The sequence below is a fragment of the Ornithorhynchus anatinus genome, chromosome 3, assembly GCF_004115215.2.
Source record: "Ornithorhynchus anatinus isolate Pmale09 chromosome 3, mOrnAna1.pri.v4, whole genome shotgun sequence".
NCBI lineage: Eukaryota > Metazoa > Chordata > Mammalia > Monotremata > Ornithorhynchidae > Ornithorhynchus > Ornithorhynchus anatinus.
Window position 1 is genome coordinate 103,128,658 of NC_041730.1, and position 26,804 is coordinate 103,155,461.

Sequence of the window (26,804 nt, forward strand, 5' to 3'; positions counted from 1 at the left end):
ATATTTTCTAAACCTGACTGATTTCAGAGTTGTTAAATTCAAACGCTTATAGTGCAGAAAGTTTGAATGTGACAGTCTAATAGCAGAGCACATGATTTTGGCCGCAGATCACTTCAGTCTCAGTGGCACGACTGTATCTGTATCCTCACCTATAAAATAGGGGTAAGAATACATATTGCCTCCTGGCTATTAAATGGGGACAGTGGAGGGTAATTGTGAAAGCGTTGGCTCTTGTGAAGTGGATTAAAATATGAGGTTAATTAGGTGTCTTTTGAAGTATGGAATTTTCACGATATTCCAAGAGCTACAGTGCTGGTGATTCTCCTTAGATTAACATTTTGGGTTCATCAGAGATAAAGCTGATAATCAGTGCTCAAAAATATGCACAAAGAGCTGGTTTCAGCCAAATTCTTACTACCTTACTGAGGCAAATTGTGGCCCCAAAAGTTGATGACACAGGTCTAGGCTACGTTTTGCCTCTCCCTCCCTTTCCTCATTCTTCCTCTTCTTCACCAGAGGGAAGCAGGGAGACTCCATCTGGGAAGATCCTTGTTTTGTGGAGCTGAGTTTTCTTCTTACAGTGATGAGGCAGGAGAAGTGAACCTTGCTAGACCTTTTCCCCGGACTGTTCCTCTGCCCCAACAGTTTTCCAAATAGTGAAAGCGCCTTCCTAAACTGCTGAGCCTGGAGTGGTAAATAAATGCGGCTCAAGGAAACCGCTGTTGGTCTGTGCACACGTTTCTGGGATTCTCCTGTCGCATCTTGCCAAATTGTTAGAGAACCTGCACACACAACAGCACAGCAGCCCCCTTCCAGCCTTGTCCCTGGGCAGGTGTTGGCAAATAAGAGCAATTTGAGAAAGTCTATGATATTTAAGAGTTCGTAACTGAGGAATGGAGTCTAGAGCTGCCATTTTAGCATTTTGTTTGATAGCACATTTACTAGGAAGCCCAGAGGAATCTCCACCTTTGAGTTAGCTATGTGAAAACCATTTCTTTGTCAAGGCTCAGCAGAGAGCTCTTTCCCCAGTCCCAAGTTGGTGCCCTGAATAAAAGGAGGGTGGTGGTGCAGTTGGATGTTGGGGAGAGGCATTTGGACTGGCCACTTTCGGGTCAGTGGGGACGAAGAATGAGGATACATTGCCTGAAGGCTGGGTCAAGAGACAATGTTCACAGCTCCAAATTAGTTATATTAATGTATGTCTCCCCCTTAAACTGAAAGCTCATTGTGGGCAGGGAACGTATCTGTTTACCGTTGTATGCTCCCGAGTGCTTAGTACAGTGCTCCGCACACAGTACACACTCAATAAATACGATTAAATGAATGAAGTACTCTTCCAAGCGCTTAGTGCAGTGCTCTGCACACAGTAAGCGCTCAATAAATACCATTGATTGATTGTCCAGGTTTCTGGGGAAAGGGGCTATACCTAGAGAACATCTGGTCTCCTCATATCCAGGAAGCCCATGAAGACCCAGTCACTGCTAGATTAAAGTAATGGTATGGTACTGTAGTCGGGGAGAAGGGGAGATTCTGGACAAGGGCTACAGGGTGTAGATAGGGACTGAACCTTTTTCTCTGTGAAGATCTGATCAGGCTAAGAACTTTCAGGACCTGGCTTCGTGTCAGCATTCCTCCCCCAGCCTTGGCTCCGGTAACACGTTTTTCTCGTTCATAGGTTCCATACCCCACGAAGTGCCTCAGATCTTGATTAATAGGGAACCGTTACCTCATCTGCATTTTGATGTAGAGCTTCTTGGAGACTGCGATGTCATCATTAATGAATTGTGTCAGAGGCTGGGAGGGGAATACACGCAACTCTGCTCCAACCCCGTAAAGCTCTCGGAAATCACGGAAAAGCCTCCACGCACACACAAGGAGCTTGAAGCTCGGTGGGCCGCGCTCCCCCCGACCCCACTCCACGTGTCAGAAGGCTCGAGCTCGCCCGACCGAACCTCGCCGCCAGATGCCTTGGCGGCTCCCGCCCGCCCCGAGCAGATGACTGACAGCCGAGTGGTGCAAGTCGAATCGGGGGCGGAGGCAGGAGGGTGCCCCGGGGGGGCGGCCCCGCAGGCAGGGCAGTCATCTTCCGAAAGCGCCGCCGCTGTGAGCCAGCAGTTGGAGGGTTTGGATCGTACGAAGGACGCCGCTGCCAGCATTGGGGAAAATAAAGAGAGGAATGAAAGAACTTCAGCTGCGGAAACACTGAGAAAATGCTGGGGCAGTAGGCTTGCAAAAGAGCAGATTAGTAAGCGGCTTGATGGTGAGTGGGATGTTTTATCCACTATGAAAACACAATCCTGTGTGAACAGCCTGAACAGAAGAGGCGTTTCGAATGGCTATGGGTCGCGCGCCCGCGCGTGTGTGTGTCTTTTATGGTATTTGTCCAGCACTTAATAAGTGGCAAACACTGTTCTAAGCCCTGGGGCAGATACAAGTTAATGAGGTTGGACACAGTCCCTGCCCTACATGGGAGCTCACAGCCTGAATAGAAGGGAGAATAGGTATCAAACACAAATTTTACAGTTGAGAAAACGGAGGTACCTAGGAGTTAAGTGACTTGCCCAGGGTCATTCGGCAGGCAAGTGGCAGGACTGGGATTAGAACTCAGGTCCTCCTGACTCCCAGGAACGTGCTCTTTCCACTAGGCCATGCTGCTCCTAAAACGATGGAGCTATTTTTGGCAGATGTGTGGGGCCAGTTGGTAGACTGAATTTATAGAAGATACAGAGTTAGCACAGTGACCTAGGGGGACAATATTTCCATAATGGAAAACGCAGGAAAAATGGCATTAGTTTTCAGTATTTGCTTCCTTGCTTGTCTGCCATAAGTGCTAGCTCATTGGAGAAACTTGCTCTCTGACCTTGGTCCAGTTCTTGCTGGCGGTTCAGCTGTAACAGTGCTCCTGGCCTTGCTTCTTCTGAGTAGTCACGGGGATCCACGGCGCGTACATAAAAGCGCTTGGAGAATTTTGATTCCAAGTGATAGGTGGATACCAGGGTCAGTCCATGCTCAGACTTCTTCAAGGGGTTGTCTTCATCTCAGCGTTTCTGCAGTGTTTGCACCAGTTGGCACTTTGGCAGCTCTGCATCCTCATGTGATGGAAAACCATTTACACACACTGCCTTAGAGTTGACACTCAATAAATGCGATTGATGAGAGTTTTAGGTTAGTGTACTGCTTAAGTAAGCTGTACTTTTAGTAGGTCTCTTGGCTGCTCTTAGTACTTGGAATTTCAAGATGTACTGCTTGCTAAATAAAATTCCCATCAGTGAGCTGTTGTACTAGAGCCCCTCTAAAATGCAGGTGCTGACATGATATAATTAGGGTATTTGTTAAATGCTTAGTATGTGCCAAGTACTGTTCTCAGTGATAGGGTAGATACAGGGCAATCAGGTTGTGCCACGTGGGGCTCACAGTCTCAATCCCCATTTTACAGATGAGGTAACTGAGTAGGGGTCCCTTGAGGCCTCCTTCAATATGGTGAGAGGAACGAGAAAAAGGGCCTCTGAGCCTTGGACTGGCAGCTTTTGGGAGGGAGGTTGCCCCTGTGCAGTTGGCATTGAGGGTGATGAGGTTAATGACCTCAGTCCCATAGCACTTAGGTACATACTTGGAATTTCAATATTTCTAGTAATGCCCATCTCCCCCCTCTAGACTGTAAACTCATTGCGGGCAGAGAATGTGCCTGCCAACTCTGTACTCTCCCAAGGGCTTAGTACAGTGCTCTGCACACGTTTTCTCAATAAATGATCGATTGATCCCAGATTTTGTGGTCCAGGAAGGGCAGGTGTAGTCGACCTGCCCCATCCCTTGGAGCTGAAATAATAACAATAATAATGTTGGTATTTGTTAAGTGCTTACTATGTGCAGAGCACTGTTCTAAGCACTGGGGTAGATACAGGGTAATCAGGTTCACCCACGTGGGGCTCACAGTCTTCATCCCCATTTTACAGATGAGGTAACTGAGGCCCAGAGAAGTGAAGTGACTTGCCCATGGTCACACAGCTGACAAGTGGCAGAGCGGGGATTCGAACCCATGACCTCTGACTCCCAAGCCCGGGCTCCTTCCACTGAGCCATGCTGCTTCCCAAAGAGTACAAGATGTAGAAGGAGATGTTGGCTCCACTTTTTGCCCTGAAAGCCCATCTGCTTGACCCCATCTAATCCAGTTATCACATGCCCATCTCCCTGGGGATTGCATCACGGGGGATCTAATAATGTTGGTATTTGTTAAGTGCTTACTATATGCCGAGCACTGTTCTAAGCGCTGGGGTAGACACAGGGGAATCAGGTTGTCCCACGTGGGGCTCACAGTCTTAATCCCCATTTTACAGATGAGGGAATTGAGGCACCGAGAAGTTAAGTGACTTGCCCAAAGTCACACAGCTGGCAAGTGGCAGAGCCGGGGTTTGAACCCATGACCTCTGACTCCAAAGCCCGGGCTCTTTCCAGTGAGCCACGCTGCTGTCGGGGACGGGCTGGGTTGGAACGATGGAGCTCCTGCTGCAGATGCAGACCCCCTCCCCCCGCCACCCCCCTTGGGGCTGTACAACATCGAGGTGGTTGAAGGGCCAGCAGAAAGTGGCTGGAAAGCAGTGCAGTGGCAGGGCAGTCCCCAGTTGGGCATGCTGCAGCACCTCCACAGTTCCTCCTCGGGGGGGCTTTTGGGATGGCGGAGACGGGAACCACAAGCTCTCAGCCCTGATGCATGGCAAGGACCAGAAAGAGTAGTGGAAAAGCAAGCCACTTGGGAGAGTAGCCTTTCTTTTCCCTTCCCCCCCCCTTTCTCCCTCCTGCCAATCTGGAATTTTTTGAGTGCTTACAGTTTGGGGGGCACGGTGTTAAGTACTTGGGAGTGTAACAGATGCACACGATCCCTGTTCTCAAGGAATTGTCTCTTCCTCCCTGCTCCTTCGTAATGCCTGAAAAGAAAAGTGGGGACCTTGCCTTGAGCAGCTACCAGTTCCATCAGAGGGGAGGGAAGGGGTGAGGGCTCTTCGGTCCTCCCCAGGGATGGAGGGAGACGAATCAGTGACCCTTAGAAATCATCACTGTGCAGATCCCCTCACCTTGGGTTTTAGAAGGGGGCAAATGTATTTGTCATACAACAGATTATATAAGTGGCAGAGCTAAAGCACATCGCTGATTACGTGCCTCCCCCTTCCAACCTCCACCCAGTCGGACCCGTGATTGCAGATGTCAGTTGGACTGGAAATCGGGTATCTCCACGATAGGCTGAGGTCCCAGTGCATTTGCCCCCGGTTACTGATAAAAGTACTGTACTGAGGGAGTTGATGGGGCTAAGACAGCTGGACAGCATGGTCAGTCGATCATATTTATTGACCACTTAATGGGTGCAGTTCATTGTATGAGGCACTGAGCAGAGTACATTATGACAGACACATTCCCTGCCCACATTAGGCTTATGGGTCTAGTGGGGGAGACTCTAAATGTGTAGTTGCCCGAGGTTCCTATTCTGGAGAAGCAGGCAGGGATGGAGGAAGGGGACATAAAATGTGTCAATTCTGTAAAAGCTTATGCAGACTTAAGGAATGGGTTTGTCATTTGGAAACCTCAACTTTCACAGTCCATTCAGGGATTCCCTCCGAGATTGGAAGCTCTAAGAGGGCATTTTCCTGTCGGGGAGATGACAGCTGCCAGCACTGTGGGTGTTTTCTGAAACATCTTTCATGCTTGCCTTCCTCGGGCTTCTGGAGAGGTTCTGAGAGTCACTGGGTCTAAGCTAGTCAGGTGACCGCTGAATCTAATCAGTCTTATTTATTGAGCACTTACAGAGTGCAGAGTACTGTACTAAACAGTTGGGAGAGTACAATGTAAGATTTGCTTGTAGAGAATAATTAACAGCCTATAATAAAATTATCTGGCAGCAAACTTGACCAGCCAGAGGTCATCTCATACAGGCTAGACTTTGAGTTCACTGATGAGAATCTTAACTCTCTTCCCTTCCCCACACAATGTGTTTCAGGGAACCAGTACCTGTTTTTACCACCGAATCGCTACATTTTCCACGGGGCTGAAGTATACTCCGACTCTGAAGATGACATCCTGTCCTCCAGCTCTTGTGGAAGTAATAGTGACAGTGGGACCTGCCATAGTCCAAGCTTAGAAGAACCTCTAGAGGATGAAAGTGAGATTGAAGAATTCTATAACGGCTTAGAGGATGACGCTGTCGGTCCTGAGAGAGGAGGAGGAGGAGCAGCAGCTGGATTTGGGGGTGACGATGATGAACAAGAGGCAGTTACCGAAGCCGTGTCTGTGAAAGTCGAGGCAGCAGAAATGGACCATTCATCAAATGGCTTATAATGTAATCATTGCCTGATTACAGGAACTCTTCCACCAGCATTAGAAACTTTGGCATGTCAGAATGAATGTTTACTTCCGAACTCAAAATAGAGCATCAAAAACCGTAAGGTTGTAACATTTGTAAACAGCTAATCCAGACTTTCATGCATAATTTTAACGTTTCAGTAATTCTGTACTTGCACACCAACACTAACTTGTGTTTTTTTAAGAAAGGTACTAAGTATCTTCAGTCAGCTGTTAGTCACTATGTTCACTTTCTTTTAAAGGTTCAGTTCGATAATGCATCCGTATGTATATAGCTTTTTTTTTTGCTTAGTGAATATCAGCATTTTAAAATTTTCAATAAGCCATTGGAATGTTTAATATAAAGGGAACAGCTAATCTAGACCAAAGAATGGTATTTTCACACCTTTTTGCTCTTGCAACATTTTCGGGGGGTAACTTACACCCTCCTCCTGCTTCTGTATATTTTCCGCAGACGTTTCGTTCTCTAGCATAACCTGCCTTTAAACACTGGCATTTTCCAGGACACTTGTGGCAGCTAACTTATGTCTTGAAGACATATTTAATGTGAGTAGGTGGAAGTTGCAGATGCTAAATGGAAGAGCACTTACATGATCTCCTGCTTTCTTGAGACAAAGTGCTGTAGAGAGTATCAGGTACTTTACTGTTCAAATGAATAAGGCTTTCATGCTTCCTGTGGACATGTAGTAATGTCTAGATCAGTCCTTAAAATTAAGACTCTTTCCCCCCCTCCCCCTTGCCCCCCTCCACTAAATAGATGCTTTGGAAATGTTCGTTTCACTGTTTTTAGAAAGAAGGGTGATGGTCTAGCCCTGCCTGGGTTAGCTCCATTCTTCCCATTATTGTGTGAATACCTATCACTGTGGTACAGCTTGCATATGTTCTTTCCCACAGATGTTAAAACTGCCATGATGTGAATATGCAAGGCTTTTCTGAATCTGAAATACTGGTACTTCTAAGGGGGAGTGTGTAATAATAGATTTTGGGCTGGTATTTTTTCCTTCCTATTACCACAAGAGATTGAAAGAAGTTGATGAAAGATCCACAGCAATGTAACATTTAGCCGGTTCAGCTAAGCGGGAAAGTGTCTCTTTCTAAGGTCCTACATATCTATTTGCTGGAGGGTTTGATACATTTGAGTTACCATCTAGTATGGTGGAGACACAACTTGCAATGTGGCAGTAATCAACAGGATCATTAAATTAATACATATTTAAATGCTTAGCCCGCCTTAAACCTAGGCCATTTTTTCAGCTGCAGTGTGTTCCAACACTCTGAAGTTCATATTTTGTAAAATTGCACAGTAAATAATGCATTTATTTTCCAAACCACTTTTTTCAACATGCCCCAAGAAACTATACAGATGTAGATTATTCATACTTTGCTTTAATATTTATTACAATTTTTAGTAAAGAGTTTGAAATATGTATCGTAGCTGTTCTTTAGGCAAAACAGTTAGTCAGGACCTTAAATGCCAGAGAAACTCAAAATTGTTAAATGGCCCTTTCTGTTCATCTTAAAGATGGTGGTAACGTCTAAATTCTAAAAGACAGAGTATATTTGGCTATATTAGAGAACGGAGAATGTTTAGTTTCCATTTGCATGATACAATGTGTTTGTGCTATAGATAATATTTTAAATTGAAAAATTTCTGTTTTAAATTATTTTTACAGTGAGGATTGTTTTCTGCTCTTTTATATTGTATATAATGTCTTTTATGTATTCTACTGGCATATGTTTTGTAGACCGTTTAAAATGACTGGCTCTCTTCCTGCAACTTTTGAAATACAAAACCAGTGTTTTATACTTGTACACTCTGTTCTAAAGTCTATTAAAATGGTCATTTGACTTTCCTTTCTGTTAAACACCGGACCCCCCAACCCCCTCCTTTTTTTTTGTTTTTAAAACTGTCCTTCGACTGAGGAACAGGATGTTTGGAGTTGAGGTTGGCCATACTTGCACTTGGGAAGGTTGAACAAGTATAGACGCTGGCTCTGCTAGACATGCAAGCAGAATCCACGAGTGCTGTCCAGATTTTACATTTGATTTCAAACACAGCTGCCCCAGGCTCAAGCTCCAGGAGGGTCAGAAGTTCCATCCCGCCCTAAGTGCTGTCTTCATGCGCTATGACCTATAATAGTGATATTTTTTAAGCACTTCATAGGTGCTAAACACTGTTCTAAGCATTGCAGTGGATGTTATATCATCAGGTCCCACTTGGGGCTCAGAGTCCCACAGAGGGAGAACAGGTTCCCCATTTTGCAGATGAGCAAACTGAGGCCCGGAGTAAAGTGACTTACCCAAGGTCACACAGCTGGTAAGGAGCAGAGCAGGGATTAGAATCCAGGTTCTCTGACTCCTGAGCCTATTTCTTTCCACTGGCCCATGCTGCTTCTCAAATGTAAAATGGGATTAAATACCCATTCTCCCCTTTAAACTGAGTCCCATGTTGGGCAAGAATTGTCATCTGCTCTGACTGTAGCCTTAAAGGAGCAGCATGGCCTAGTGGAAAGAGCACAGGCCCGAGAGTCAGAGGATGTGAATTTGAATCCCAGCCCTGTCCCGTCTGCTGTGTGACCTTGGGCAAGTCAACTTCTCTGTGCCTGTTTCCTCATCTGCATAATGGGAATTCACCGTCTGTTCCTCCTAAGACTGGAAGCCCTATGTGGGACAGGGACTGTGTCCAAATAGTGGCAAGACCCCAGGTGTGGGAGTGGGTTCTAATTCCACCTCCTCCACTTGTCTGCTCTGTGACTTTGGGCTTCACTTCACTTCTTTGGGCCTCAGTTCCCTCATCTGTAAAATGGGGATTGACTGGGAGCCCCATGTGGGACAACCTGATTACCTTATATCTACCCCAGCACTTGGAACAGTGCTGGGTGCACATAGTAAGCACTTACAAATGCCGTCATTATTATTACTGTTATCTTGTATCTAGCTCTGTGCCTGATCCATAGTAAGTGCTGAAAATGCACCATAATATAACTGTGCCTCCCCTAGGACTTAGCACAGAGCCTGCACGTGCTCAGTACAGATACATACCATTTATTGCTGTTATTTAGAAAAACTACTGTGAGTTGGGCTTGTCCCAAAGGAATCTAATTCTCTTTAGCTGTAAAAAGTGGGTTACGGGGGCTGCCCGTACCACTGAATGTGCACCGTAAGCAGAGAAAACCCGTAGCACTATGCTCCCACCCATTTAATCTCTGCCTCTATTTTACAGTGCCGTGGACTACCTCCAGGGTGTCAGCCCTCAAGCACTGGAGGAAGGTCAACAGCCCTTAGAAAGGCCTAGTCAATAAAACAGAATGGCTTCCCTTCAGTTTAGGAACATCAAGGTGACAATACCTTGTCAGCCCTTTTCCCCCCAACCCCTTTCTAGGAGACAATTCCGCAGTACCTGAAAACACAAAAAAAAGAACTGGAATTGGTGGGGTTTCTTTGGCAAGATGTCACTGCAGTGAAGGTGGTAGTCACCGGCAGCCCTGCTTTGGCTAGTTTAGTGCCTGGTTTAACAATACACAGCTGAGTTCTTGGCTTTTCCCTATGGCTAGTCTTTCTCAGACAGCAAAATGTAAAAGCCAGGCACGTCAAAAGCTAGGACCTCGTGGCCCCCGGCTGCTGGCAAGCCTCCCTGCTTCTACAGTGCAGACCATCCTATGCTTGCAAATGACCACCATCAGATGTTTTTAGTAGTTCTAATAATAATGCTGGTATTCAAGCGCTTACTATGGGCCGAGCACTGTTCTCAGCCCTGGGGTAGGCACAAGGGAATTGGGTTGTCCACGTGGGGCTCAGTCTTCATCCCCCATTTCACAGATGAGGGAACTGAGGCACAGAGAAGTTAAGTGACTTGCCCAAAGTCACACAGCTGACAAGTGGAGCCGGGATTAGAACCGGTGACCTCTGACTCCCAAGCCCGGGCTTTTTCCACTCAGCCATGGAGTTCTAGTGTGAAAGGGGGAGAAGGATGGCTTTCAAGAGTTGTGTTGTTTTCAGAGGAGAGCCGACAAGGAGATTAGATCCAGGGGTGTGTCAGTCTGAGACTTACCTACCTTCTCTGGCTCTTAACATCACTGAACATGGCACTAAGGGGAAAGTGATGCCTTATTACCAAGCAGGAGTTGCAATGGACTCATTTTTTTGCATGGTGGTCTTTTCCTAGAAGCACTCTCCAGGTCTCCAGAACAATAAGACTTCTCGCTCCCCCACAACCGAGAAACAAGTAGTACACTCGGAAAAATGAGATTGTGCTGCTTTCCAAAGTCATCAGATTGACTCTGCAAGAACTACCTCCCAGCTCTCGCTCATATATAATGAGTATATTACATTTCCAGCCCTGACCTCTCTGCTCTCACATTTCCTCCTGCCTTTAGGACATCTCTACCTGGATGGCTCGACGGCACCTCAAACTAAACTTGTCAAACTCAACTCCCTTAATCTTCCCACCCAAACCCTATCCTCTCCCATGTCCTTCCCATCACTGAAGACGACACCACTAGCCCCCCATCTCACAAGCCCGTAACCTCGACATTGTCGACTCAACTCTCCTTCTACTCACGTATTCAGTCGTCACCAAATCCTGTCGGTTCTATCTACGCCATGTTACAAAAATCCATCTCGTCCTCTCCGTCCAAACCGCTACCATGCTGATCCAAGCACTTGTGCCTGTCTTGACTACTGCATCTGCCTCCTCGCTGGCCTCCGGCCTCCTGCCTCTCCCAACTCCAGTCCATGCTTCAATTCTGCTGCCCAGATCATTTTTCCATGTTTCCCCACTCCTCAAGAACCTCCAGTCATTGCCTATCCACATCCACCTCAAACAGGAACTCCTTCCCACTGGCTTTAAAGAACTCAATCAGTTCACCCTCTGGTACCTTACCAATCTACTAAAGTCCAGTCCGCACATTTTGTTCCACTAGCGCCAACTTACTCATTGTGCCCCGCCCTCGTCGCGGCCGACCCCTTCCCCACCTCCTCCCTCTGGCCTGGAACTCCTTCCCCCTCCATATAATTCATTCATTCAATAGTATTTATTGAGCACTTACTATGTGCAGAGTACTGTACTAAGCGCTTAGAATAAACAAGTCGGCAACAGATAGAGACAGTCCCTGCCATTTGATGGGCTTACAGTCTAATCGGGGGAGACAGACAGACAAGAACAATGGCAATAAATAGAGTCAAGGGGAAGAACGTATAGACAGACCACCACTGTCCCAACCTTCAAAGCCCTATTGAGGTCATAGCTCTGCTACGAGGCCTTCCCAATTAAGCCCTATTTTCCCCCAGCTCCCTCTCCCGCGGTATCTGTGCCCTTGGTTCTATAGCCTCGGGGCATTAGATGTTCACCCTACCCTCAACCCTATAAGCACTTAGGTCTGTATCTGTAAATTACATATGATAAATTATATTAATGTCTGTATCTTCCTTTAGCTGTAAGCTCGCTGGGGGCAAGAAACACGTCTGCCACTTCTGGGTACTACACTGTCCCCCAAGTGCTTAGTGCTTAGCACTCAATAAATGCTATTGATGATGATGCCTTCTCAAACACCATTTTAAAGCCTAGGCAATTGGAGGTTGGGAGAATAGTAACTATTCACTGTATTAATTCTTATTGCTATGTTTCAGTGGCACCCAGTTTTGGTTACTTCTTTGAAAAATTCATATCCGAATACAGAAATGTAGTTTTACTGCTTTTGACCGTCAACTTGCACTACTGCAAAAATAAATTCACACCCGACAAAGGTCTTTAAAAAACTTTAGGCTCTCACATGAGTATCACAGTTTAGTTATTAAACCAATATGTTTTTATTCAACTGATATCTTTTAAAAGTTCACCGCATTTTATAAAGTTAAAAAATAAATATCTGTACCAGCTGAAAGCCATACGTACTGCATCATACACATTTCGGTTCTTAACGGCAAGTCTGAAAGGGTTTCACTACGCACACGCAGGATCTGATAGCTCATTAAATTTAAGCAAAAACCAAAAGGAAAACCTATGAAAAAATGGTTTCTAATTAAATGACCCTAATTGCGCTTTGTTTTCCAAGTAAGGAGTCTTTAACTCCTCTACACTGCACCGGCTCATTGTGAACGGCTTCTGTCTCCTGGGAGGATGGGCTGCACAGCACCTATTCTTCCAGTGCTCCTGACGCTTTGATAGTCCAATAGTCAGCCCTGCCTTGTGACACAGACACTATCACAGGCCAAGGAGGAGGTAGAAAAGCAGAAGGCCTCAGAAAAAAAAATAATACCATCTAGAAACCAGTACCAAGAAGCACTAGAAATTCCAGACCAGTGTTCTTTAAAAAAAAAAAAAAACCAAAACAAAGCCATCCACCTTCCCCATTTTTAATATCAAAGGAGAAGGGTGTAGGGGAAAAAAAGAATATTTCAAATGTCACATTTTTAACCCCAGAAGGCATCCCAGTTCAATTTCAACCAAAGAGACTGCACTCATATCAGAATGTAACTATTTTATTACAAAACCTTTTATTATTTACAAATGAAAAATAAATCAAGTGACTATTGCAAATTGAAGTTAAAGTTTTCTCACTCGGTGATTGAAAAAATTAAGCAAGTTTTCCCATGCACACTCTCACACCAGATCATTGTGGTAATATTCAGCCCCTTAAAATCCATGTCTGTGGATCATGAATTTAGTCACAATACTCGCATTTATTGGCAGATGAAAAAAAAAAGCTATGGTTCTGTACAATAAGTTTAGTATTAACACAGTTTGTTGATCTAAGACTTTTGGCTTTGATGAATGGATATTCGTATAATCACTGAACATTTTGCAAAGAAGCCGCTAATTACAGTATATCACCTCTGTCACCTTTGTCCACTGGACTCACCACCACTAAAAAGACACAAAGAACGCATTTAATGCTTTCACATTAAAATGAACAGTTACAATACCTCCAGAGTTATATTAAACTGAACCCTTCATTGTGATCGATAGCCTGGTTGAGTTTGCACCGCAGAGTTTCCTTGTCTGTGTATTTTGGAAGATCCAGAAGATTAAAACAGGTGTGGGACACTGGGAGGTACCCTTCTCCGCCTCCGGTTGGTTGGATAACCAGCTTCAGACTCCTCATGCCGAGAATAGGAATGCGGTCGCTACCTGTCAAAAATACTGTCAGGAAATTGTTTTTTAATGAAAATGTAAAATAACCTTTGCATTTAAAAATGCCGAGCAACATTTAGTAATACTTAGGAGCTTAGTATACATAGATTGAATATACAGCCAGTGGTCATCATCCAAAGCTTCAGCCCCCAACACCAATACAAGTAGTATCTTAAAAAAGGAATAGGACCACTGCCGACTCTTGAAGGAGGCAGACCATTTGAAGTGTGTATACTTGTACCAAAATGATCACCCCCCAAATTGAATATGAGCTTCATCAGCTTTCACGTTGGTTTGACATTTGGAGAGTAGTTTTATTGCTGAACGGGGATCGGGTGGAGGGGGAAAAATGCTTAAGCTCTAATGGGTCCATCTCGATGGGTCTAAGTGAACTAAGCAACACCATTCCACATTTGATGACTGAAACATGCCACTAGTTTCTTGGCAGAAATCACAGTTCTAACATTTCTAAGAACACAACTAGTTCTTCCAGAACATTCATTTTTAGTCTGTATTTTGGACAGAAAGCTTTTAGGGAAATAGGGAATGTTTTTTCAACAGCACGTACCCACGCGGTTGGCAGCTGTGTGACCGTGGGCAAGTCACTTAACTTCTCTGTGCCTCAGTTACCTCATCTGTAAAATGGGATTAACTGTGAGCCTCCCGTGGGACAACCTGATGACCCTGTATCTACCCCAGCGCTTAGAACAGTGCTCTGCACATAGTAAGCGCTTAACAAATGCCAAGATATTATATAACGTTATATGCAGCATTCCCGTACCCTGCACTGGTCTAGATGCACCTTCTGTTCCGTGAGTTTTTCTAATGTAGCAATTAATAATAATAATAATAATGTTGGTATTTGTTAAGCACTTACTATGTGCAGAGCACTGATCTAATTGCCAGGAACGTAACCTCTCTGTTGGAGGGGAGTTGAGATGCAGGTATCAGTCAGTCAGCTATTCTTATTGAGCACTTGCTCCGTGCACAGCACTGTACTAAGAGCTTGGGAGAGTACACTACAACAAACACATTCCCTGCCCACAACGAGCTTACATTCTAGATTCTGCCTAACAGTTGAGATGACTACCACATCTTTAGTTGCACGCATTTGGAAATCAGGCTCGAATCTTATTTTCTATTCATACATATGACCTCCAGTAAAGAAACACTGCATGACTGAAAGACTCAGTTATGCAGACTCGTGGGGTCCACAGGAACAACCGAGAAAAGCTCCAGGTTCCAGGCCCTACTTTTTACTGAACCTACTTCGTTGGCCTTCTGAAGCTGTTCAACAATCAGACAGAACTCAAAGGATGGGTTTCGTCTCAGCGAACATTTCTAATCTCTTCACTGGTTGGATCCAGAGACGGGATAATACTGTTCAGTTACATAGGCTGCCAGTTCAGTCTCTCAAGGGGCTACCTTAAAGAAATCAGATAAAATGCTCCTTCCTTCCCAAGTCTCACTTTAACTGTTTTTGAAAGTTACGATGCTAAAGCAAAGGAGGAAAGCACGAACCTGGACTCCCTAAGCTATGTGTCTGTCCCCTTTCCGCTTGATTCTAACAGGGTCAGTTAATGCACATCAGGGCCTTCAGTAAAGGACTGAAGTAGTTTATTGGGATCCTTCTCTGAAGGTTTCTGGAGGGAGTCCGGTTCTATTCTTTCCTCCTTTACTTGAGTTATCTTGTCTGAGTTGAACCAGTGAGAAATTCATATAATCTTATTAAGTGGCAATTTACGCCTGGCTGAGAAACCAAGGAGGCTGTGCCAGGAAGCCAGCTGCTCAGGATTGGGGCTGCTCATTCATCCATTCAATAGTATTTATTGAGCACTTACTATGTGCGGAGCACTGTACTAAGCACTTGGAATGTACAATTTGGCAACAGATAGAGACAATCCCTGCCCGATGACGGGCTCACAGTCTAATTGGGGGAGACAGATGGCAGAGCCAAACAGAAAGAAACAAAAACAAGACAACATTATCACAATAAATAGAATCAAGGGGATGGACACCTCATTAACAAAATAAATAGGGTAATAAATAATATATACAAATGAACATAGTGCTGAGGTGAGTGCTCCCAACTCAGACCTGTTTAGCCCCAGCGAAGCCGGTGGAAGGAGCTGGCAGTGATGACGGCAGCTGTGGGAGCAGTAAATTGACGGCTGCAATGGGGGAGAGGAGGATCCCCTGGTGATCTAGACCTGCAGGACAAGTGGCCGTCGCCAACCCCGGTCTTGGGGCCCCAGGACGGCATTGCATAACTTCACCAATGGGACCAGCGACCCGAAGAGCAGGGCAACAGTATACAAAATAATACCTAAAGCAGCGAAGGGGGCGGTTAGTCAATCCCATCAGGAAAACCAACGCTTAACAGTCTGATTTACCACCAGAATGATATAGCATTAGTTAGAAATACTTACACAAAAACAGCTTTTTTCTTTCCAAAGGCAATTCGTGAAAAACTTCCCAAAATATTTTTATGGTGGGATGTTCTGCCCAATATTCTCCTTTGTATTCTGTATTCTGAAAAGAACACAGTCATTTATTCAAATTAACAATGTGATAACACTGCTTTGAATGTGGAGTGATCAGGTACGGATCACTGAGTCAACTCTTGTTGTGCCTGAACAACTGCAAGGTGCTAGGTCTCCTGGAATTATCGACTATTTCTACCCACTTTCCCTTCCTACGAACATCCCCCTAAAAATAAGGCCCTCATACTCTCCAAATCTGGGTTTAAACATGGTTGGGATGGGCTGAAACTGCTCAGCCAGGCCCACCATGCCTGAGCCTGAAAGGCAAAGGAGGATTTGGATTTCAGCCTGCCTGAACCGCACACTTTAAAAATTTGTACCAGGGCAAGATGTTTAAATATGGCATTTAGTACCATTCCTCACCTCCCTGTTAGGGCGGTGGACAAGCAAGAGGAAAGCAGATGTATTCAGCTCTGAGCTAATGTTGACATGACGGGCTTTAGTGGCAGAAGCTCTCTGGAAAGAGCCCAGGCTTGGGAGTCAGAGGTCGTGGGTTCTAATCCCGGCTCTGCCACTTGTCAACTGTGTGACTTTAGGCAAGTCACAACTTCTCAGTGCCTCAGTTGCCTCATCTGTAAATTGGGGATTAAGACTGTGAGCCCCATGTGGGACAACCTGGTAACCTTGTATTCACCCCAGCACTTAGAACAGTGCTTGGCATGTAGTAAGCGCTTAACAAATGCCATCATTATTATTATTTAAGAATCCCTTCACTTATCTTTTTTCTTTATTCTTCTGCTGTTGACATTTATTTAGCAGCTACTGGCAATATTTTTCACTTCCTTTATTAACACAGGAATAGCATTCCTACTTAAAATCCCCTTTCTTACTGTGAGACTAAAATTGTTGTATTTGATACAGATCTGGGGCAAAAGTGAAATTTGCTATCTTCTTTTTATTGTGTTGCCTTTTCATTCAGGCCTTTTCTTTAATGGCATTTGTTAAGCACTTACTATGTACTGTTCTATGCACGGAGGTTGATACAAGCCAATCAGGTTGAAGACAGTCCACATTCTAAATAGGGCTCAGAGACTTAAACCCCATTTTATAGATAAGGTAAGTGAAGCATTGAGAAGTTGAGTTACTTGCCCAAGGTCACAAAAGGCAAGTGGTGGCTTTTAGGGAATTTGGGCAGTTTACAAGCTATTAACAGAAATCATTGCCTCAACAATCAGGTATATGGGACACCGAGCAGAAGACACTCAGCAGTTAGTTTGAAATTAACTGTGGGGCTTTATTTTGGAATTTTCAGTTTAAACACTTAATATATTCTCCTTGATGGCAGGGATTTATCATCTGCTGAAAGTACAGGACACTTCTCAGAGTAAGCACTCAGTAAATATTACTACTAAATACTACTGACTGATTTAATCATCATCATCAGTATTTACTGAGCACTTACTGTGTGCAGAACACTGCACTAAGCATTTGGGATAATATAATACAATAGAGTTGGCAGACCTGTTCCCTATCCAGAATGAAAAATAAGTATCTTTCTCCAAAGTGCTCAGACTTCGGATGCTTTAGTTTATTCACATCAATATGACATAATCAATTTAGAGGCAAATACTACTTGTACAGCTCATTCCCAATTTTCTGTAGTATCGTGGGCAAAACAGCATGGATAATTCAAACCACAAATAATCCAAAAAAGTCATTTTAGCCAAAATTTTCACTCTTCTTTTTTTCCCAGGAGCAAAATGAGGGTCACCCCTTGTCCCTGCCAGTCTCCACCTGGAATGAGCAGTGCTAAAGAGCATTGAAATGGATAGAAGGTGGACCAGCTGGAGGGGGAAAAGAGGATGATCCCTGCCCTCCAGAAGTTTACAATCAAGATGGGGGAGACAGACACTGCAGTATATTAGACAGAAGAAAATAACAGAGCATCAGAGAGAAGGATAAAGTATCACATTGGGAAGGAAGATGGAAGTGAAAGTACCAAACGTGCTGAAGTGGTAGTTGGAGGATATAGGGTGAGGGACATGAGAAATTCATGATAGAGGGGGAGTGATTTCAATTAAGTTGGAAGATGTTCTTCATGCAGAATCACTTCTGGCACTGGCAGTGTAGAAGCTCACTGCTCAGCTTTATACCTGCTCAGATTTTTCCAAAGCATTGAAACATCAGGTTTTCACCCTGCCAGGACTTTTCACAACTGCACAGGGGCAGAAGAGAAGCCTATTCAAGCTTCCACAGGGCTTTCTTATACATAGATTGTGTTAAAGGTGTTGCTTTTCACCAGCGTCCTGAGACGCAGAAATGTCAAAACCAAGTAAAACTTATTTTCAAACATGTTTCTTTCACACTCATTCATGGTGGGTAATAGCCCATTTGGGATGCAGGGCCAAGTAATCAAGTGGTGTAATTCTGTGTTATGTGGGTCACTCAAGAGAAGGAGGAATGTTAAGCTTCCTCTATTCCCTTCTAATTCGGCTTGCAAAATTGTAAATTTATATCCCCCGCCCCCAGCACACACCCGCACTTTGGCATTTTGGCTCCTCTTACCTTTTCCAGTTCCTTCCAATCGTAGTTTGTGTTCCCTATGACCATAGCCTGCAGTTCATTGGGATGGAAGAGTTGAAGGACTTTCCCTCCACAGACTTTATGAAAGCCTGCATGGAAGGCATCAAATAAAGAAGCCACCGATTTATTGAATATATAATCCACATAGGCTTCCACGAATTCATGCCTAGAAGACAACAACAAACTTTTAATGATTACAAGATACTAACCCCTGGGGAAAGCGATCAACTTTTAGTACAAAAATAATGGTTTTAATGCTTCTTAATAAATGGTTAATGTTTGCAATTATTCAATGTCATCTCTCCCCAGTTTCAACTCTGTGTCTGCCATTACAGACATACAGACATGGGGGCAAATGGGGACAGCTGCTCCCACAGCTTTTGGAGCTGGATGCCGAGAAAACTTTGGATTTGGCTAGGCACCCCATAAGTACTTTGTTACTGACCGCAGCCCCACAATATTTATGTCCATAGCCTTATATTCTATTATATCCCCTATATGTAATTTATTTTGATGTCTGTCTCTGCACACAGACTTTAATCTCCTCGTGGGCAGGGATCATTCCTACCAACTCTGAGTGCTCAATAAATACCACTGGTTGACTGACTTTCCAACTGAGGCAGAAAGGGCCAAAATGGTGGCTTTTGGAGGTGTTAAGTCTCTGAAGCCTACCCCTTTGCAGCTCTAAGTCTCTTAAAATCCCTGCCCCCTTTCAGGGGAAGCAGTTGAAGTCCATCGACCCAGCTGTAGAATATCTACCCAGCTGTAGAACAGAACAAAGACGTTATAACAAGAGAAGCAATGTGGTCGAGTGGAAAGGGCACAGGCCTAGGAATCAGAGGACTTGGCTTTTTAGTCCTGGTTCTGTCACTTGCCTGCTGTGTGACCTTGGGCGGTTCACTTCTCTGTGCCTCGGGTACCTCATCTGAAAAAATGGGGATTCATTACCTGTTCTTCCTCTTACACTACACGTCTCATGTGGGTCAGGAATTGAGTCCGGCCTGATTAGCTTGTACCTACCCGGGCCTTAGTGCAGGGCTGGGCACAAAGTCAGCGCTTAACAAACACCACAATTATTAGGCAACAGGCAAAAGTACTTGGAAAACTTGCCAAATATCACCAAATCTCAAACATGTTTGCAGCTGATATAAAACTCTAAAAATGAAATAATAAAGAAAATACCAATATTTGAGACATACGCTAACATCTATACTTTAACTTACCGATTTTCTTTGTTTACAGCAATTTCTGCACCATTTACAATCAGCTCTTTCACTTCTGTTGCTCCAAAGTTTTCTACGGTGATCTATACAAAAAGCAGTTCAACAAGTCAAGAGCAGAGCCTTGTTACTTAATTAGAAATATTTCAAAAGTATATACTTGAGCCCAGTGTCCTCATACACAAGTAAAACAAGAAAAAGGGCTCAAAGTTACAACATTTAAAAATCCTGGGGTCAATGAAGCCACCATTCTGGAACCATTCCCAGGCTACCTGTGGAGTTGGAATCCTTACAAGGCTGGGAGCGACCCTCTTCATTTTCTCAGGGTTAAAATGAAATGCTAATGTTTGTTCCCATCCCACAGGCCATAGGGAAGCAACTTGGCCTAACTGGAAAGCGCACAGACCTGGGAGTCAGAGGACCTGAGTTCTAATGCCAGCTGTGCCATTTTGTTGGCTGTGACACCTTGGGCAAGTCATTTGACTTCTCTGTGCCTCAGCTGCCTCATCTGTAAAATGGGGAATAAGACTGTAAACCCTTGTGCAGGGCATGGAGTGAATCCAACCTAATTATGTTGTATCTACTCCAGGGCTTAATACAGTGCCTGGCACATAAACGACATTAAAAAACAATTGGGAAAATATTAAAGAGGTCAAAAATCTCGAAAAGGACAGGCTCAGGCAAAATGATGTCTAATAAAACATCTCAAATGCTTTTACCGTAAAATTAAGACAAAATGTTTCCTCTACATCATCTTCTGGATAATCCAGTAATTGCTGCATGCTCCTGAAAAACAATATATAGCCTTATTACGAAAGTACTTTAAACTGAAAAAAACATTTATTTACTGCTGACATTTCTTAGGAATACTGTATATTTCTGCATAGTGTTCGTCTGAATCAAACAATGGTATTTACTGAGTGCTTAATATGTGCAGAGCACTGTACTGAATTATAGGGAATTCTATAAACTCTTCATCCTTTCATTAGGATGTCTGTGATTCTGTAGTAGAAATCTTCCAGGAAAACATGAGAAAAAGTCTTTTGGTGTATTTACTGCTTCTATTCAATTGAAAGACATTTGTCAAGACTATTTTAAAAATGCGTTTTGGTTCTGATTCATATTTTGCTTTAATATTAGGCAAAATTTAGTGAGCCATTCAAAGGCAAAGACGTTCCCAAAAGTCCTAGTGAGAGTTACCAAAACAACAGCAAAATTACAGTTTTTGCTTTACTGGCCACTTTAACATAAATCATACCATCTCTCATATCAAGGACTATCTTCTCACACGCACTTTCTCTTACTAACATTCTCAGGTCCAAACTGCCAGGAGTCAAATAAGCAAATGTTGCATTTAAATACTTTGGCACATAAGGGACTTCTTCAAATAAATGGCAGTATCTTCAATATTCACGCAGCTACTGCTCAGTGCAGCTCAATGGATGCAGCAAGAAAGCACATGGGGAGCAGTGAATAGGGAGGAGAGGTTCAAAGACTGCCAGGAGGAGAACAGGGAAAAGGGGAGTAAGGTGGATCAAATTAAAAGAAAAAAAAGGACAAGGACAGTCAACATATTTACATGGATAGAGCAGGGAAAGGAGAGAAAGAAAAGAAGAGACGGGGAAGAGGAGGTCAAAAATAAGAGAGTGCCATACATGGACAGAGATGCAAGAAGAGGACAAAGGTCAGCATAACAGAGAAGGCAATGGAGAAGGGGATAACAATAAAGAGGGAGAGAAAAGCATCAGGGAGAGAGGAGAATATCAATTATGCCATAGGTATGGACATTTTGGCTTATTTTATTAAGTATAGCAATGATTTGATGGCCTAACTTCCTCAACTCAAACTTTCTACTTCACAACGATTCATAATTCTCATTTATTCTGATATTTCACACTGGCATATTTGTTCTACTTCCTCTCTGGTGCCTCTTCTTCCTATTACACCCACTGTTCAAAAATATTAGGTGTTTCCTCCATTAGTCTGCAAACTCCTTGGAGACAAGGAATGTGTCTTTTGCTTCTGTTGCACTTTCCCAAGTGCTTAGTACACAGTGCTTTGCATAGAGTAGGGGTTCAAAAATACCATTTCCATTACTATTCCTATGATTCTCCCCCGCTAAACTGTAAGATGGTTGGGGGAAGGGAACATGTCTACCAACTCTGCTGTATCGTACTCTCCCAAGAGTTTAGTGCAGTGCTTTGCACAGAGTAAGCACTCAATAAAAGCACTGATGAAGATGACGACAACTACTATGACAGTTATTACCATACCCCAACCCTGTGGCTTGTAGAGGAGTAACAGGGACTTGAATTTCTCGACCACTTGAGTGTTAAAACTCATTTATTAAAAAAAGGAATGGTGGTTTCTTCCGCATGATAGAGAAATTCAAATGAGGTTCAGTTGATGGGTGAAGTGCTGGATTCCACCAACTGTTGGTTTCTTGAACTTATGCACAATTTTCAAAAACAACCAAAAACACTTGACTCAATTTTTGGTGAAACATTGATATTTCCAGCTGAGAGGAAGTATTGCTTTTTCCTTTTAGGGCATATCCACTAACCTCCCAACATCAGGAATCAATTCTTTCAAATCATCTAGGGAAGGCTTCTTTTTCAACAGCTTCTTATACAAAGCCAAAGGAAAATGGAGGTCTACAATAGTAAAGTTATAAATTGCTAGTCCACAGATAACGCCAATCAGATGGAATAAATCACTGTCTTCAAAGGTCTACAAAATGTTTAAGAAAAAGTTTAATCACCAAAGGCATATTTTGAGGGTTACAAAAAATGAATTTTACACATCTTTTTGGTTGATCTAAAATCCTCAAGTTTTATAAGAAGTATCATTCTGCCCACACCCACAAAATATAGCCAATTTTGACCCACATTTTGAATCTATCCAAAATTAGCATATGATCTGGCTAGGCACTGACTCAGCTGGATTGTTGTATACACCTATAACATCCATGTTTAAACACCCGCACGGGGGTCCAAAGGAGAGAGAACTGCCCTCTCTCTCCTGCTATTAAAAGCCACATGGAGCTGATGGGAGCAGGAATAGGAAGGAGGCTGCCAGTTGTAAGCCCATTTGGAAACCTGGTTCCCTATGCATGAGGCTTTTCTCCCTTTTATTCCAGAGGCTTAAACATTCCTCTGAACACTGAAGCCTGGAATCCAATAAATAGCAGATAAAGACCCATGAATGGGTGTCCATACAAAATACTTTCAACACACGTTAAATCTATTCTTTAATAATAAAATCAGAGGAACATCTCCAAGAGTGTTTAAAATGAACAGGCAATGGCCTTGCTCAACAAAAGGCATAGTTATCTATTTGTATTTTGGCATCAAAATTCAAACCATACCAACAGCAGAAGGGGCAAAGGGCACATTATTCCCTTTAGGATCCACCTGATAAGCCCTTTTCCATATCTGCTAGGAAATTTGCGTGAAAACTGATGGATTTAAATCACAGGTGAGATGACTGGGCAAAGAAGTAATTCTTCAGGCAGAATATGCTTCATGATTAACTCTAGAACTGTCACTCTCTCACCAAGCTACAATTTATCAACATCTACACAGGAAATACAGTACAGAGCCCAAGATTTACCTTATCAGAAAACCAGATGAGTCTGGATTCTTCATAATATCTAAACATGCCATACTTCGGATCCAACAGTTCTCTCATGATAAGTAAAAAGAACTCTTTGCGTACCCCTCCTGCATCAACAGCTTCCTCTCCTACAAAAATAACCTGCAGAGGACACGATTGTTAACACTAGACAATACAATTTGGAAATGAGATACTTGGCATTGAGCTTAGCTCTAAAATGTAAAACAATAATTTTAACTACAAGTAGTAAATCACAGGAAGTTGCCATCCGATAAAATGACATTTATGACATTCGTTAAGTGATTGCTATGTGCCAGATACCACACTAAGTGCTGAAGAAGATTCAAGATAAGAGGGTTGGATACACACTCCCTACCCCTCAGGGGGCTGATGGGCTAAAGGGAGGGAGAACAGGTATTTAATCCCCATTTTACAGGTGGTGAAACTGAAGTACAGAGTTGTTAAAGGACCTGCCCAGAGTCATGCAGCAGGCAAGTGGAGAAACAGCATGCCTAATGGATAGAGCAGGGGCCTGGGAGTCAGAAGGACATCGGTTTTAGTCCCTGCTCCACCACTTGTTTATTGTGTGACCTTGGACACGTCACTTCACTCCTCTGGGCCTCAGTGGCCTCATCTGTAAAATGGGGATTAAGACTGTGAGCCTTCTGTTGGATAGAGAGTGTGTCCAACCCGATTATCTTGTATCCACTGCAGCGCTGAGAACAATACTGGGCACATATTAAGCACTTAAATACCACAGTTAGTATTATTATTATTATTCTTATTTTATTAAGTGGCAGAGTTGGGAATTAGAACCCAGGTTTGCTGGCTCCAAGGCCTTTACTCTTTCCAGAAGGCCACGATGGTTCAGCAGAAAGATTAAAATGCCACATGGCTCCAAACAAAACTGAACAAGCCACAATTATACAATTATGCAAGAGACAAAGTCAAGTTACCTTGAGGGGCTTCTTGTAGTCTACATTCTTTGTTTTCCTTAGGACTTCCATAGCATCACCTACAATATTCTCTCTACGTACTATCAGAATAAGACATGGATTCACAGATTCTATCACTGGGAGAAAAATAGAGGAGACATTCTGTCTGTGGGCCTGGTCAATTGCCATCTGGAAAAAAAAGACTAAAGTTTTAGTAGCAAGCCTACTTTAGAAACTATTGCTTTTGGGTACCCAATATGAATATATTTGAACTCCTCTTTGTAACCAACTTTATATAAGCTTTAATCAAGCATCAGAATGGCTAAATAACACCAGCTTTAGCCGAGGCTGACCAATCTTAGTACCATTTTATTTGGTTCTACAGACATAAATCTGGCTAACTCATCAATGAATAGTCACACCAAAAAAGCTTTGCTCTCATTTTCCCTTGCTGTGGCTTATTTCCATTTTATCAACTTTATCTCTCTCCAACTAAAGACTACTTTTTTACCTGGGTTTCCTCTACCCCTGTTCACCAAATAGCTATCCTGTATTAAAGCACCATGGTGATTGTTTTGCATGGCAGAGCACTTGGAAAAACCGGTTTCCTAGCTAAAAACAGTACAATAAAAAAAGCTATCGTGATGAGAAAAACTCCTGGTAAATGCACATTTCTAAAACACTAGTATTTATTGGGAATTTATAATGTACAGAGCACTGCACTGTTTGGGAGAGTATAGTAGACAAGTTTTCTGCCCTCAAGTGTCTAACAATCTAGTGGGGGAGACAGATGGACATTAAAATAAGTTACATGTAGGGGAAGCAACCATATAAAGCTGTGCACATAAGTGCCTTTCATTATCATTTCCCTTAAAATACCGTAGATGTTACATGATATAATTTACTGAAGACAAAAAACAGGTATATCTCTGTAATGAGTTGGTTTTCCATTATTCAAGGACTTAAAGTATGTAAACTGAGGACTCTGCTCCCTTCATTCCTGCTGGTTGAGGCAACAGCTAGTATTCAACTTACATTTAAATTGAATAGAAGAAATCAAAAAGAGGAAATCAAACAGCTGTCAACATAAACTTGATTCATGATAAAATGGTACAAACCATTAAATTTTCAAAGATGCATCAGGTCTCATCAGCCTCATAAAAAAATGATTGAATCCTTAAACTGAAAGGTCCTTTAAGAACCCATTCCTTAAGCGCAAGATAAAAATTTATCAAAATTATCTTGTACAGAGAGCAAGGTCAGAAAGTTCTGAAAGACCTCCAGGACTTTATTCTTTGAGAACACATTCCAACGTTTAACATTCAGTTAGTCAATCCAACTTACTGAGACTTACTGTGTGTAGAGCACTGTACTAAGCACTGAGATGAATACAACAGCAGCTACATTCCCTGCCTACAACCAACTTTATGAGTGCTTTCTGTGGGCAGAGCACTGTTCTCAGTGTTTGGGAGAGTACAATACAACAGAGTTGGTAGACACATTCTCTACCCTTAAGGAGTTTACAGTCTAAAGGGGAAGACAGACATTAAAGTAGATCAGGACTAGGGTAAATGGCAGAATTAAAAGGATACCCTTCAGTCACGAAGTCCTAATGTCTTACTAAAATCTATCCTGCTTCAATATAAGTCCATTCCTAATAATTTTCAAAATAAAGAATAAAAAGCAAAACTGAAATCAACTTTTAAAAAATGTTTTACAAAATCAAGTGCCCTGGGGCTAAATCTACATATATGTTGTTAGCTATTGTATTTGCAGTTTCATCCTGCTTTAAAGACACTCCCTTTGTGAAAGGTTGGCAAACAGATCCAAATCAAGCTGTGTATTTATTTGTTGAGTCCCTTACATAAACATCTTGCTCTTTTGAAATTCAAAAATGAAACTGCAAAAATACATAAAATGAGATTTTTACCTGCATCTGTAAGACTGCATCGGTCTGTAACAATGTAGTCTTTGCTTGAGCATCAAACACAAATGGATATGTGCAAATTGTAACCGGAATATCTGTTAACTGGAAGTAAACAGTTGATATTAACGTGCAGAATTATCATCCTGGACACAGTACTAACTCCAAAAAGTGACAACATAAAGACTACAATCCTTAGTGACTAGCTTAAGAATAGTCATATTTGTTGGTTTTATTAATGTGTTCAGAAAAGATTATTAGGATTCTAATTTGCCACAAGTTTTCAGAGTTGTTCCGAATGTGGAATGCAGGAGCTCTATGGACAACAACCCAAGAGACAGAGGAAAAAAAAAGATTTCTAATTCCAGGATTAGTCCTCAGAGCTGACAGAATACAAAATCTTAACTGATGAACCAGCTTCCACATGCAGGGTTCATTTCATAAACCCATCATGTTGTCATTTTTGCAGACTCGCTTTTCTGGCAACAGTCTTAGAACGATTCAGTGACTGTTTTTAAGAATCACATGGAAAAGAAAAGTTTGACCGTCCTTTTTAAAAAAAAG

General features: G+C 42.9%; 2 protein-coding genes across 5 annotated transcripts in view; one reads left to right on the forward strand and one right to left on the reverse strand.

The window, feature by feature from the left end:
* The window catches only part of SIRT1 (sirtuin 1), a 34,753-nt gene extending 26,533 nt beyond the window's left edge, over positions 1-8,220 (forward strand). Inside the window, 2 exon segments of the mRNA XM_029059838.1 lie at positions 1,676-2,260; positions 5,987-8,220. Coding sequence (XP_028915671.1) covers positions 1,676-2,260; positions 5,987-6,324 — 923 coding nt within the window. The 3' untranslated portion in view covers positions 6,325-8,220.
* A 4,590-nt stretch (positions 8,221-12,810) lies between these two features.
* HERC4 (HECT and RLD domain containing E3 ubiquitin protein ligase 4) overlaps positions 12,811-26,804 on the reverse strand; it is an 89,208-nt gene continuing 75,214 nt past the window's right edge. For all 4 annotated transcript variants that reach the window (XM_029060286.2, XM_029060284.2, XM_029060285.2 and 1 more), the window contains 9 exons: positions 26,247-26,345; positions 24,338-24,505; positions 23,379-23,522; positions 22,330-22,496; positions 20,486-20,552; positions 19,770-19,852; positions 18,529-18,712; positions 15,910-16,012; positions 12,811-13,489 (listed from right to left, as the gene is read on the reverse strand). In XM_029060286.2, coding sequence (XP_028916119.1) covers positions 13,281-13,489; positions 15,910-16,012; positions 18,529-18,712; positions 19,770-19,852; positions 20,486-20,552; positions 22,330-22,496; positions 23,379-23,522; positions 24,338-24,505; positions 26,247-26,345 — 1,224 coding nt within the window. In that variant the 3' untranslated portion in view covers positions 12,811-13,280. The remainder of the gene's footprint in view (positions 13,490-15,909; positions 16,013-18,528; positions 18,713-19,769; positions 19,853-20,485; positions 20,553-22,329; positions 22,497-23,378; positions 23,523-24,337; positions 24,506-26,246; positions 26,346-26,804) is intronic.